Source organism: Hemitrygon akajei, chromosome 19, assembly GCF_048418815.1.
Source record: "Hemitrygon akajei chromosome 19, sHemAka1.3, whole genome shotgun sequence".
In the NCBI taxonomy this organism is placed as follows: domain Eukaryota; kingdom Metazoa; phylum Chordata; class Chondrichthyes; order Myliobatiformes; family Dasyatidae; genus Hemitrygon; species Hemitrygon akajei.
In genome coordinates this window covers 75,783,228-75,797,492 of record NC_133142.1, presented here as the reverse complement: position 1 = coordinate 75,797,492, position 14,265 = coordinate 75,783,228, and the positions used below count along the sequence as shown (strand labels likewise).

At 41.2% G+C, this 14,265-nt stretch overlaps 1 protein-coding gene across 1 annotated transcript in view; it reads right to left on the bottom strand.

Moving 5' to 3' along the window:
- LOC140742084 (guanine nucleotide-binding protein G(i) subunit alpha-2) overlaps positions 1–12,955 on the bottom strand; it is a 338,259-nt gene extending 325,304 nt beyond the window's left edge. The window contains exon 1 of the mRNA XM_073072911.1: positions 12,544–12,955. Within this exon, the coding sequence (XP_072929012.1) occupies positions 12,544–12,661 (118 nt within the window). The 5' untranslated portion in view covers positions 12,662–12,955. The remainder of the gene's footprint in view (positions 1–12,543) is intronic.
- Between the last annotated feature and the right edge of the window lie 1,310 nt (positions 12,956–14,265).

Here is a 14,265-nt window from a genome sequence, read left to right as displayed (position 1 = left end):
CTGTCTCTCTGATTAGGAGCCAGTTCTCTCCATCAGAATGATTTGTAAACATTATTTTGCACCCAAGACCAAACCAATAGTGTGGATCGACACAACTAGGCAGCCAACTAAAGGCCTTCCCTGTTCAGTAATATGCTAAAAACTGAACCAATTGTTTTCCACTTTAGCAGAAGCATTTTATTCCCTTGCCTGTGAAGTCAAATGAGATTAAACATGCAGGCTTCAATTTTAAATAGAGAAACAGTGAAGTAATTAAAACATCTTGTAAATTCATTTGATGTTAAGTGATAATTAAGAGAACAATACCTAAAATAGTGAAGTAATTAAACATCTTGCAAGTCTATTTGATGATGTTTGTTAAGTGATCATTAAGGGAACAATACCCAAATGAACAGAATTAAAGGGTTGTATTATATTCTGTTTACATAAAGGAAATTGTACATTATAATAGGCACTTTCCTGACTAAATAAAAGTGAATTTACAGACCAACATTCATACTCAAGTCAGTTTCCTGAAGGACTAAAGAAATGCAATCACTCGGTAGGTGTGGAATTCAGCTCTCAACAAACGTGAACAACCAGAAATCTTTGCATGTTGAACAATATTGGCCAGGATGCAGAGGAAAACTGCTGCAAAATAGTGGATTGAGATCTATTATTTGTAAAGACATCTATTTAATTTTTATTTTAAGACACAGCCCTTCCAGACTTCAAGCACCGTCACCCAGCAACCCCTAATTTAACCCTAGCCTAATCACACAACCTACTACCCAGAAGGTCTTTGGTCCGTGGGAGGAAAGCGAAAACAGCCGGAGAAAATGCACGCATTCCCTGGAGAGGACTTGCAGAGGATGCTGAAAATGAACTCTGACACCGAACTGTAATAGTATCATGCTAATTGCTACACTGCACCAGCACTCTTACATAAGGTGACACCACTTAATGCCTGTCAAGGCAATGCTTGATCCAAAACCTCATGCTTCAGAACCAGAGATAGCAAATAAGACAAAAGTGGTAGCACAAAACTGTTCACATTTGTCAAGCAACATCAAGCTACAAACTCCTTATTAGAGGTGAACTCAATCTTTCTATCCAGTGTAACTAATGTATATTATCATAGTAGATGAAATAAGCATCAACAAAGAACAGTACAGCACAGTGATAGGCCCTTAGGCCCACAATGCCAAATTAAACCAATCCCTTTTGTCTGCACAATCGAAATCGAAACCACCACCCCCCCCCCCCCCCCCACACACACGTTCATGAGCCTCTCTAAAAGCCTCGAACACTTTAACTGGATCCGCCTCCATCACCGACACCTGCCACTCTCCTCTGCATTCCTAAACTGACAAAAAACTACAAATTATAGAGATTTATATTTCATCAGCACTTGCCAGTCAGATAAGCAATTAGAAGAAAGAAATTGTTTAACCCAAAAGGCATTTCTGACTTAAAAGTAGGGGGAGTGAATTTCTGCAGACATTAATTCACATGCACTTTGGCAATGCTGTCATTACTCTTATAAGTGCTAGCTCAATTCTTTCACAGTCAATCCCAGAATTGTTTTTCATTGTTCAAACATAATCAGAAAGCAGAGGGGAATTCCAAGTACAAGCAGTACCCAGGTTATGTCCTGGTTCCATTGCTGAGAATTGTTTGCAAGACGATTTCTCAACAAGTCAGAAATTTCCATTTTCTAATATGAGGGGGCAATATTTTAAGGTGATGGGAGGAAAGTATAGAGGGTGGATGTCAGAGGTAATTTTGTTTTTAAAAACACAGATTGGTAGGTGCATGGAATATGCTGCTCTAGGGGTGACGGTAGAGGTAGATACATAAGGAACATTTAAGGGACCCAATGGATGAAAGAAAAAAAGGGAAGCATTAAATTGTTCAAGGTTTAAAAAGTCAGCACAACGTGATGGGACAAAGTGCCTAAACTATGCTGTACTGTTCTATTTTTTTACTCCCTAATTTACTGTTCTACATAGACTCATTTCATAGAGTCACAGAACACTACAGCTCCATATCCCTCCCATCCAAATTTCTTTTAAAGGCTGAAATCAAACCGGCATCTATCACTTCCACTGGCAGCTCATTTCACACTTTCACCACCCAAGTGCCTCATGTTCCCCTCAAACATTTCACTTTTCACCATTAACTCATAACCTCTAGTTCTAGTCTTCTCCTAACCGCAATGAAAAAAGGCCAGATTGTATTTATCCTAGCTAAACCCCTCATAAGTTTGTATATTTCTGTCAAATCTTCCCTCAATCTCCTATACTCCATGTAATGAAGTCCGAACCTGTTCAACCTTTCCCTGTAACTAACGTCTTCAAGTCCTGGTAATGCCCTTGTAAATTTTATTGAATAATCACCCTACCTAAAGAAATATAAACCATATTCAGTCATTCGTGAATACAGTATCATAGCAGTTAGCATGACACTATTGCAGCTCAGGACGGAGTCCAGAGCTCATCAAGGAGTCTCTATGTACTCCCCACGGAATGTGTTGGTTTCCTGCCACAATCCAAAGGTGTACTGGTTAGTAGGTTAATTGGTCATTGTACATAGTCCCCTGAGTAGGCGAGGGTTAATCAGTGGGATGCTGGGACAGTACAGCTCTAAGGGCTGGAAAGGCCCGTTCCGTGCTGCATCTCCAAACAAAATACCATGAAATATTTCATTACTGGCTTTAAAAATATGGGAGAATCTATTTAAGCCAGATATCCATAAATCAGGTCATCTGTAATTCCAGGCACTCTGTGAACCTTAACTCCTATAAAAAGGTTTAGATTTTAATTAAAAATGGACATTCTGCTGATGACAATTCTTTGCTCAACCACTTCCAATTTTAAAATGTTTCAGTTCAGCATCCACCTCCTCCTAACTGCTTGCTTCATCACTCCTTGATGAATAATAGCACTGCACAGCATATCAGTGTCTGCCAATCAGTCCATGAACTCAGATTCGATGCATCTAACCTGTCTCTTAAGTAGGCAGTATATTCCCCAGCTCGAATTGGTTGCTGAGATTACATTCAGTTTCTTTCCAAAGTCATGACCTTCCAAATTTCCTCTTTAAAACATATCAAATATTGAAAGGTCTAGGTGGAGAGGATGTTTTCTGTTGTAGGGGAGTCTAGCACCAGAGGGCACAGCATCGCAACAGAGGGATGTCCATTCAGAACAGAAATGAGGAATTCTTTAGCGAGAGGATGGTGAATCTGTGGAATTCATTGCCAGACAGCATGCAGGCCAAGCCTTTGAATATATTTAAAGCAGAGATTGATGTGCTCTTGATTAGTAAAGGTGTCAAAGGTTACTGAGAGAAAGCATGAGAGTGAGGTTGAGGGGGAGAATAAATCAGCCATGATGGACAGAACTTGATGGGCTGAATGGCCTAAATCTACTCCTATGTCTTAGTCTAAAAAGCCATGCACATTATCCTTTTCGTAACATACAACTTTGCTTTCGTGAAGCCAGCTATCAAGAGAAATGGAAGAGCAATGTCACATCACACAACCGTTAGGCTTGTGGATTTCTCCACACACACTGAACAAGATGACACTGCAAACAAATAATAATTCCTTTATGAAAATGAATGAATAATAATAGTCAATGAAAAGCAATGCCTGTCTGACAAATTAGCTGGATTGCAATTGAACTTTATGCAGTAACCACTAAATTGTTTACCAAATCAGAGTCAGGCACATGAATTTAAACTACTTTTGCACAGGAATGTTTACACACAGAGGGTGGTGCAAGTGTGGAATGAGCTGCCAGGAAAAGTGGTGATTGTGGGTTTGATGCGTGTCGATGGGACTAGGCAGAAGAATAGCTCTGCGAGGACAATTTGGGCTGAAGGACCTGTTTCTGTGTTGTTGTGTTCTCTGGTTCTAAGCTCACAAATGGATTAAAGTTGCGGAGAATCATCTCCTTACCCTGCCTTTGCACACCCTCCAAAACCACTTTCTCTTCAATGAACACATAACTATTTCAAATATTGTCGGTATCAGAATGAGAAAATACCAGGTTAATATTTAATCTTTACCTTGTCTGAAGGATAGAACCTAGACAAAGTATTTCACTTGAAGCATCCAGGTCCCATCAATCTGGGGAGGACAGATATAACAACACGAACCACCCATATGGATCAGATCTAACATCACCAGCATATGTTGTGAAACTTGCTGTTTTGGGGCAGCAGTAAACTGTAGCACATCATAAAAATCAATAAATTAAAGTATTTTTTTTATTAAGTAGCACAAAAAGAGGGGGAAAATAGTGGGGGAGTATTTATTGCCCATCCAGAAACCTGATGGTGGTGGGGAAGAAGCTGTTCCTGAAACGTAGTTTGTGGCTTCAGGCTCCTGTACCTTCTTGATGGAGACACACTCAGTGTTTTCAGGAATGTTACAGTTGTTTTTTGATACAAGATCAACTTTCACTATAGCAAAGGTGAGCATGAAAAAGAAGAAACTGAAGACAACTCTAGACACTCATGTTTCACATCCACAAATGCTGCCCAACTTGCCGAGTACCTCTAGTGCTTCATTTCATCAGATTTTCACCATTCACACTACTCTGATTTCACAGAGTAATTTTCCTCTATTTACCACTCAGCTGGTCTTTTGAATTAAAATTTAGATCCCCAGGTAGATCCACAGCATACTAACTAACACATGCTAGTAATTTCCATTAACCTCTAATTTTGTATATATGTTTAATTACTGTACCAATTTTACTTTGAAAATTCTTCTGAGAACCTACAATGTAAACATTCTAAAGTAAAACCACACAAGAGAATAATTAGCTGCCTCTTGCTGCACTGGAAGCAAACCACAAAGGAATATACAGCATCATTAAACTCATCCCTTCCATCTCTTTAGCTAATTACGTTTATCCATTTATCACATTAACATGTTGCAAACAGAAATTGCAAAGATCTGAATGGGACTCACTGATACCAATTAAACTGAGCACAAAATTGAATCTATAGTATTTCAACTATGCATTATTCACAAGATGCAAGAGTTACTGACAAAGTTGATTATTGCACAAGACTAAAAACCCTTAAGATGAATAGCCAACCCAAACTACTTTAAAAATTAAAAATCAAAAAGCTGCAGAAAGCTTAAACTTATTATCAAAGTAGATGTCACCACATACAACCGAGATTCATTTTCTTGCAGCTGATCACAGTAAATACAAAGAAACACCATAGAATCAGTGAAAAACTGTGCACAAGGACAAACAACCATCGTGCAAAAGATAAAGTGTGCAAAGACAAAAAAATAAACAAGAAATAAATATAAAGAACATGAGAGGAAGAGTCCTTGAAAGTGAGTCCATAGGTTCTGGGAATGGTTCAGTGAAGTGGCAAGTGGAATTATCCCCTCTGGTTCAAGACCTGTTCCTGAACCTGGTGTTTGGGTCCTCAGGGTCCTCTACTTTCTTCCTGATGGCAGCACAAAGAAAATGGCATGGACACTAGATAACTGAAAACCTGAACTACCTCCACGTGTGGCAAAAGCTGCTGTGAACCCAAACATTAAGAACTGTGATCGCGAGAATGAAGACAGGGTACCAATTCTGCAGGATCATGGCTTCTTCAGACAAGTCACCCCAATGTCACAGGAACAACACTTATCCAGGTATGCGGAAAGTTTGCCTCCAGATTCCTGATTTGTACCCTGTAATTGGTAGAAATGCCTTGTGGAATCGGTCGCCTGCACTCTCACAGAGTATTTTCATGGCCATTCCATTTATGCTGGGGAGGGGGGAGGGGGGAGATCTGCAGTCAGAATCTTATAAAAGCTCAACTTATCCACAGCAAATACAGTGTGAACAAGCATTTGTGAGACTGACAAGGAGGATTTGCCAACCACTGCAGGCATCTTCTGCTACACAGGAACTCTATTACATCAGGCCATTCAGCCCATCCAGGCTGATATTTTCCCCATCAACCCCATTCTCCTGCCTCAACCTTAAATACAGCTGATGGCTTAGCCTCCACAGCCACCTGTGACAATGCATCCACAGTCACAAACAAGAGAAAATCTGCTCATGCTGGAAACCTGACACACGCAAAATGCTGGAGGAACTCAGCAGGCCAGGCAGCATCTACAGAAAAATGTACAGTCGACGTTTCGGGCCAAAACACTTCAGCAGGACAGATTAACTTCCACTTAATGCCGAAGGGTTTTGGCCCGAAATGATGACTGTACTTTTTTCCATAGATGCTGCCTGGCCTGTTGAGTGCCTCCAGCATTTTGTGAATGTACCCAAGGTTCCAACTTGCAAACTAGGTTCAATGTCCAAGTCCAGAATGGCCCATCCTGACCAAGGTTCTTCTGTTAAGCTCCATTTGCCCATTTCTGGCCCACATCCTCCTAAATCTTTACCAAGTACCTGACCAAGTATCTTTAAAAAAATTAGGTTATAAACAGTCATTAGGAACAGAAGCATGTCATAATCTGCAGAGAACCAGTACTGCTGATTCCTAATATGACAATTGAGACTCAACAACTGTAATGTTGCTGAGTATCAAAAGATGGCAACTGGACTCTTGAGACTGGTCATTACCTGGCAATGGCAGAGCACAAATATAAAATGTGACCCCTCCAGGGCCCAAAGTTAGCAGGACTCTGTCTCTCCAGATCCTGCCCCCAATAATTTTAAACCTGGCATCACCACCCCTGGCTGCAAAAACAAAAATTACTCCGTCCCTGTCCTCAAAATTCTCATCACCTCATTCCACTAATAGTATCTCATCTCTCATATCAATGCCTGCCTTACTTACAGTTCTACCCTTAAATCATTCCAAATGTGCTGAAACTGCTGCCACCAAAATCCATTCTTTGAAATCAAAGTGGAATGAACACCTCTTTTTTCTTCATGTCTCCACCTTCCTTTTGTTGCTGGGTGGAATGATTCTTAATTCATCAGATTTTTATTTCATCAAACTACAACCACTTGCTATGGATTCTTATCCATCTCCAAAATCCTCAGAAAAGCTACATTTGGTCTTCTACTTCTCTATGGAGAACCACCCATATTGTTCCAAGATAGAACATCAGGTTTTTTATAAATATACAAATCAGAAGAAGGTGGCTAAAGACAACGTAGGTCCCTTGGAAGACGAAAAGAGGAAATTGATATTGGGTGATAAAGAAATGGCTGAGGCATTGAACGACTATTTACTGTCGGTCTTCATGGTGGAGGACACGTCTAATATGCCAAAGAAGGATATTATGGACAAAATGGGAGGTGAGGACCTCGATAAAATCACAGTCACTAAAGAGACAGTGATGAGCAAACTAGAGGGCCTGAAGGTAGATAAGTCCCCTGGTCCTGATGGGATGCATCCCAGAGTGCTGAGGGAATTGGCGGAGGTTACAGTAGACACGTTGGTAATCATTTACCAAAATTCTCTGAACAGGTCCCAGCGGATTGGAAGACAGCAAATGTCACACCACTTTTTAAAAAGTGGATGTAGGCAAAAGACGGGCAACTATAAACCAGTTAGCTTAACATCCGTAGTCGGGAAAATGCTTGAAGCTGTCATTAAGGAAGAAAAGGCAAAACATTTAGAAACGAGTGGTTCCATTAGACCGACGTAGCATGGATTCAGAAAGGGCAGGTCCTGTTTGACAAACTTACTGGAGTTCTTTGAGGACATAATGAGTGCAGAGGACATAGAGAGGAACAGATGGATGTTGTATACTTGGATTTCCAGAAGGCATTCAATAAGATGCTGCACAAGAGACTTATAAATAAGATACGGATGCATGGAGTCCGAGTGTATTGGCATGGATAGTGGATTGGTTAACCAATAGAAGGCAGAGAGTTGGTATAAATGGGTGTTTCTCCAGTTGGCAGTCAGTGGTGAGTGGGGTGCCGCAGCTGTTCACCATTTACATTGATGATTTAGAAGAGGGGACTGAGTGTAGCGCAGCAAAATTTCCTTATGACACTAAACTGAGTGGAAAAGCAAATTGTACAGAGGATGTGGAGTCTGCAGAGGAATATAGATAGGTTAAGTGAGTGGGCCAAGGTCTGGTAGAGGGAATACAACGTTGCTAAATGCGAGATCATCCACTTTGGAAGGAATAATAGAAGAGCAGATTATTATTTAAATGGTGAAAGATTGCAGCATGCTGTTGTGCAGAGGGACTTGGGAGGGCTTGTGCATGAATTGCAAAAAGTTGGCTTGCAGGTACAACAGGTCATTAAGGCAAACAGAATGTTGGTCTTCATTGCTAGAGGGATTGAATTCAAGAGCAGGGAGGTCATGCTGCAACTATACAGGGTACTGGTGAGGCTGTACCTGAAGTGTGCAGTTGTGGTCTCCATACTTAAGGATATACTGGCTTTGGAGGCAGTGCAGAGGAGGTTCACTAGGTTGATTCCAGGGATGAAGGGGTTGACCTATGAGGAGAGATTGAGTCGCCTGGGACTATACTCTCTGGAGTTCAGAAGACTGAGAGGGAATTTTACAGAAACATACAAAATTTTGAAAGGGATAGCTAAGATAGAAGTAGGAAAGTTGTTTCCATTGGTAGGTGAGACTAGAACTAAGGGACATTGCCTCAAGATTCAGGGGAGAAGATTTAGGACAGAGATGAGGAGAAACTGTTTTTCCCAGAGAGTGGTGAATCTGTGGAATTCTCTGCCCAGGAAAGCAGTTGAGGCTTCTTCACCAAATATATTTAAGATACAGTTAGATAAGATTTTTACATAATAGGGGAATTAAGGGTTATGGGGAAAAGGCAGGTAGATGGAGCTGAGTTTACGGACGGATCAGCCATGATCTTATTGAATGGCGGGGCAGGCTCGATGGGCCAGATGGCCGACTCCTGCTCCTATTTCTTATGTTTGGATGCACGGCTCATGGCACTCAGTCTCCTCTCTGCTGTATCGCACGCTTGTTAAAAACGTGAAGAATAATTTCCAAAAGCCAGTCTGTGGTAAAGTGGAAAAGCACACTTGAACCACATCGTAGATACAATGCCTGACACAAATCCTGCTTTCAGCAAAACTGAATTTTCAATCACTCAGACTGCCCGCCCACTTTCAGGACTGCTCCTCCTTGTCTCAGTATATGAGGGGTGATCGATAAGTTTGTGGCCTAATGTAGGAAGAGTCAATTTTAGAAAACCTAGCACATTTATTTTTCAGCATAGTCCCCTCTTACATTTACACACTTAGTTCAGCGGTTGTGGAACATACAGATCTTGGACCTCCAGAAAGTGTCCACAGCGGGGTGATTGAGAAGTTCGTGGCCTAAAGTAGAAGGAGATAAGGTAGACAGCTCTCGTTACATGCACGTGCAGTTCAACTCTGAGTGATTACGCAGAAAGTTTGAAGTTAATAACTCATCAGGAGTGATTGATAAGTTTGTGGCCTAAGGTAGAAGGAGATGAGTTATTAACGTCAAACTGTAAATGTAGGAGGGGACTATGTTTGAAAACAAATGTGCTAAGTTTTCTAAAATTGACTCCTACCTTAGGCCACCAACTTATTAATTGTCCCTCGTATCTAGTAATAGAACTATCAAGTGTGACTTAGTTAAGCTTGGATGAGACTACTCTGAAAACTATCCCCGGCAGCCTCCCATCTCTACCCTACATAAATCTGAACTCAAAAATCTTCATTCACCAAGCTCCCACTTATTCATCATGCCCATGATTTCATACTTATTTCAAAGTTCAAATAAATCACCATCTACATCCCTGAAATTAATTTTCTTGAGGGCAAATAAATTCATAATAGAATCAAAGAAAGACCGCACCAACTTGAGTGTTTGACCAGTATGCAAAAGACAAACCGCACAAATACAAAAAGAAAGAATAGCCTCATGAACCTGGTGGCACAAGCCCTGAAGATCTTATATCTTCTTCCTGATGGCAGCAACAAAAAGGGAGCATGTCCTGGGTGGTGGGTGTCTCTGATGATGGATGCTGCTTTCCAGTGACATGTAGGTATGCTCAATAGAGCTTCACCCGTGATGGACTGGGCCATATCCACTATTTTCCATTCAACGGTAATAGAAGTTTGTGGAAGTTATATTTGTCATGTGAATCTTCACAGCTTTCTAAGGAAGTAGAAGTGCTGCTGTCTTTCTTCACGATTGCACTTACCTGCTGAGCCCAGGATAGGTCCTCTGAAATAATAACAAGGAGGAATTTGAAGTTGCTGACCTTCTCCAACTCTAATGAGAACTGTCTTATGGACCGCTGGTTTCCTTCTCCTAAAGTCAACCAACCCCCATGTTTCTTCTCTAATTCCTTTTTCTCTGCAGCCTTGAAACCCATCTTTGCAATCTCCCAAATCAGCCCACCATGAAAGGTGCTATATAAATAAAGTTATTATTACCAAACACTTTTGGTTTTAATCACTATCACCAGCTGCCTGCCTTCAGTCATGTGGTTTCAAGCTCAAGACTTCCAAGGCTCTTAACTATTGTCTAAAAGATGCTCATTAAAATCCACCCCAGGACACTGCATTGACAAAGTACCAGGATACCCTACACCAATACACTTAGTCTCCAGCAACCACTGCCTTAATCAGAGATGTGAAATATGTACAGTACTACGCAAGGAATCAAAGATCCTACTAATTCAGTACAGCTTCCCCACTTTCAGAACAGAAACGCCAGTTCTTTGTTCACACATTCCATGTCTTTGTTATCCTGTATCAGTAATTTGAATAAAATCCAATGCTGTAAAGCAGCACCTTAAGCACAGAAACCTCAAATCTTATGGAGGATACACAAGTGACATCACCACATTACAGGAAGGATGTAGAACAACCAAAGGCTGCACACTGCTGCAGACCAATCATCTCGGCCCAGCATTTCCTGGAACATTCTCAACTGAGCCTCCTGAAGTGGATTTGAATTAGCATCTGAAGGACCAAGAAAGACAAGGCAACTAACTACCTTGCTCTTCTCAAAAGAGAACAATTCACAACGATAAATTCATTTCTTGGTATCAGTGTTCAATGCTGAAAATATGTTACACAGGAGTTATATTAACTACCAATGTACCATTATTTCCCTTTTAGATTGTTGTTATAAGAGAATCCAAATGCAATCAGAAAAAAAAAACGATCTCAACAGGAAATTATACAACCTACTCCAACACCACAGATGTTACCTCATCCGCTGGCCCCACACCCAAAGGATGTTTTTTTTGTTTTAATTAAATTCAGTTTTCAAAGTGGAAGATTAATTCCTGATATAAACACAGCACTCAAGTGTAGTTAAAGTAGATTAGGTAGATCTAATCTTGGCTAACCTACACAAAATACCAAATAACCTGTATTTTAAAAAGTTGCCTTCAATGGAAACCTAGCGTATACACTCACCGCAATCGGGAAATGTGCTTAGCGGGCGGGGGGGCGGCGCGGGAGGGAGAAGGGAGTTCAAGTAATTTGAGCGAATTGTCTACAAAAACAAACATTAGAAATTTGAAAGCAATTTAAATTAAATATTCAAGCTTTGACAGTTTCCAAGTTTCACATTGTGTAATACAAGGGACCTATTCTTTTCGGAGCATTTCCCTTCGAATTAAATTGCCCTTTTAAAGTGATTTTACTCTGACGTAATTGCGTGATTTGGTGGAAATTGAAAATTTCTAGTTTTGCCGAGTACGCAATTAAATCGACTAACGCAACCGACAAAGCGAGAAACTTGCTTTAATAAACAAAGTAAATCATTTTAGCTTTGTGAAATCTCTCGGCCCTTTCCTGTTATAAGCTCTGCAATTTCTGACTAGAACATTTATGATGCCCACAAGAGGACATGACGGGCTCTAGACAGTCGCTGATGGACTTACAGTAGAGCTCGTCTTTTCGGAAAAGAATCCCTCCATTCCTTTCTTTACTCTTACAGAATGAATGCGACATCAACAATAGCAGCCATTGAGATGGACATCCAGCCTTCACATTATTTTACGCCACAATAAACCAACGGGACAATTAATTAACTACGAAAGCTACCATCGCTGTTATTGGAAATCCAGCTTGCAAATTTAGAAAATAAATTTAGACTTAGATCTTAAAAGGTTATTTTTGTATGTTTGTTTTTGAAATAGAAACGAAATGGTTACCAGCTCTATCCTAAGAACGCCGATGAGTGTTCACAAACCTGGATTAAATACCCATACACTTTTAAAATATCCTGGACAAAAGTGGTTAATTTGAACACTCGAGCATTTCAAATTACTTCCTTGCTGGAAAGGAGAGTTTATGAATAATAGGAGATGTTTAGCAATATAAAAGGCCTGTTTCTGAGATCTCTCTTCACACAACTTCCCTTTTCCGTTATAACAGTTCTTTCTTGCTGAAAAGAAAAATCTCATAGATTGGAACCCATACAGGAACTTGTGTTTCGTGAAAGACTGCACAGTAAAGTTGGGGGGGGGGGTTACACAGCCTGGCAACGCTTCTGTTAAGGTGTGGCGCTTCTCCCCCCACCCCCACCCCACCCCCACCCCCACCCCCAAAGAAACGTCGCCCCGGCTGACCACCAACTTACCCAGCAGCAGCAACTTCACCTCCCGGGCCGCTTTCTCGCCGTCCTCCCGCAGATTTTTATCAATCATTTTTGAGCGCTCCGCGGCTGCCTTGTCCTCGGCGCTGATGGTGCAACCCATGGCCAGTTAGGAGGGGATAAATTTGTTGTAGATGTGTTTTAAAAGTTCTTCTTTAATTCAGATTCCAACCTCCAAGAGGTGAAAAAGAACCAGCCGACGTCTCAGCAGAAACTTCTCATTTGATTGTTAAAAAGTGAAGGTTTCGGGCGAGATGCAACAGGCTCAGGCAGTTTGCCGTTTCCTCTCGGGGCTGTCGGTGCCTCTGCGGGTTACACGGCTGCTCCGCCACACCCCGCTCCAGCCGCCAGCTCCGGGCTCTCTCCGCTCGGCGCACTGGCACGGCCACGGCCACCCGCGCAGCCTACTGGGACCTGTAGTTCCGCCGCCCTGCTCCCGCCCGCCGCGCTCGCACTCTGGAAACGACAACTCCCAGCATGCCGCGAACCACCTCCTCCTCCTCGGGCACGTTGATTGACTACGGGACTTTTTTCTCTCGCTGTTCATCTGATTGATGGTGTCGCTCGACATCGTATTTTATCGACTTAAATTATATATATTTTTCATGATTATATGCTTACTTCTGGTTTACTTTTCTTGGTTTTACATGTGAAGCTTTAATTACACTTTCATTTTAAGTGTTATTTCATTTGTTCTGCTCTATTTCAACAGACTTGTTGCAAGACAACGGCATCCTATCACCGTGCTGACAACGGGCAGGTATACAAATCCTTCGAAATCAACCAAATTCAAGTTAAAAAGCGTCGTTACCAACCGATCCAGGCTTGAATAGTGTGTAATAACATACAATACTTATATGAACATATGTATTATAAAAATAACGAGTCCCCGCTTTCAAAAAGATTTGGTTGCTGAGATGTGTCACCGTCTCGGTTATGATTTTCGCCGTACAGATGCTTTTGGACCGTTAAAAGAACGTTAAACGTTGCCACAAAAAAGGGAAGTTGTTGTTACGTATTAAATGGACATTATAGTCTGCTGACTATAATTATTGATATTGTTAAAATACCTGCATCATTCCAAGTTACAGTACGATGTTCCGGGGAAGAAATGAGCCGACTTGCACTCAAAGTGCACTTAAATTAGAATACCTGGCACGTTTTATCCACGCTAGTATTTTTTTGGTGTAATTCCATGGCCTTCTAACTTGTGAAGCAGCCTCGTGTGACACCTTGTCAAAGGCCTTCTAAAATACAAGTACACCACGTCAACCAATTGTCCCTTGTCTATCCTGCTTGTTATTTCTTCAAAGAATTCTAACAGATTTGTCAGGCAATATTTTCCCGTGAAGAACCTATTTTATCATGTGCCTCTAAGTATCCCTAAGCCACATCCTTAACAATCAATTCCAAGGTCTTCCCAACTACTGGGGTCAGACTTACTGATTTATAATTTCCTTTCTTCTGTCTCTCTCCCTTCTTGGAGTGGAATGGCATTTGCAATTTTCCAGTCTTCCAGAACCATTCCAGAATCTTTTGATTCTTGAAAGATAATTACTAATGCTTCCACAATCTCTTCAACCACCCCTTTCAGAACCCAGGGGCATGCATCATCTGGTCCTGGTGATTTATCAACTTTCAGACTTTACAGTTTCCCAAGAACTTTCTCCCTAATAATGGCAACTTCACACCCCTGACACTCTGGTC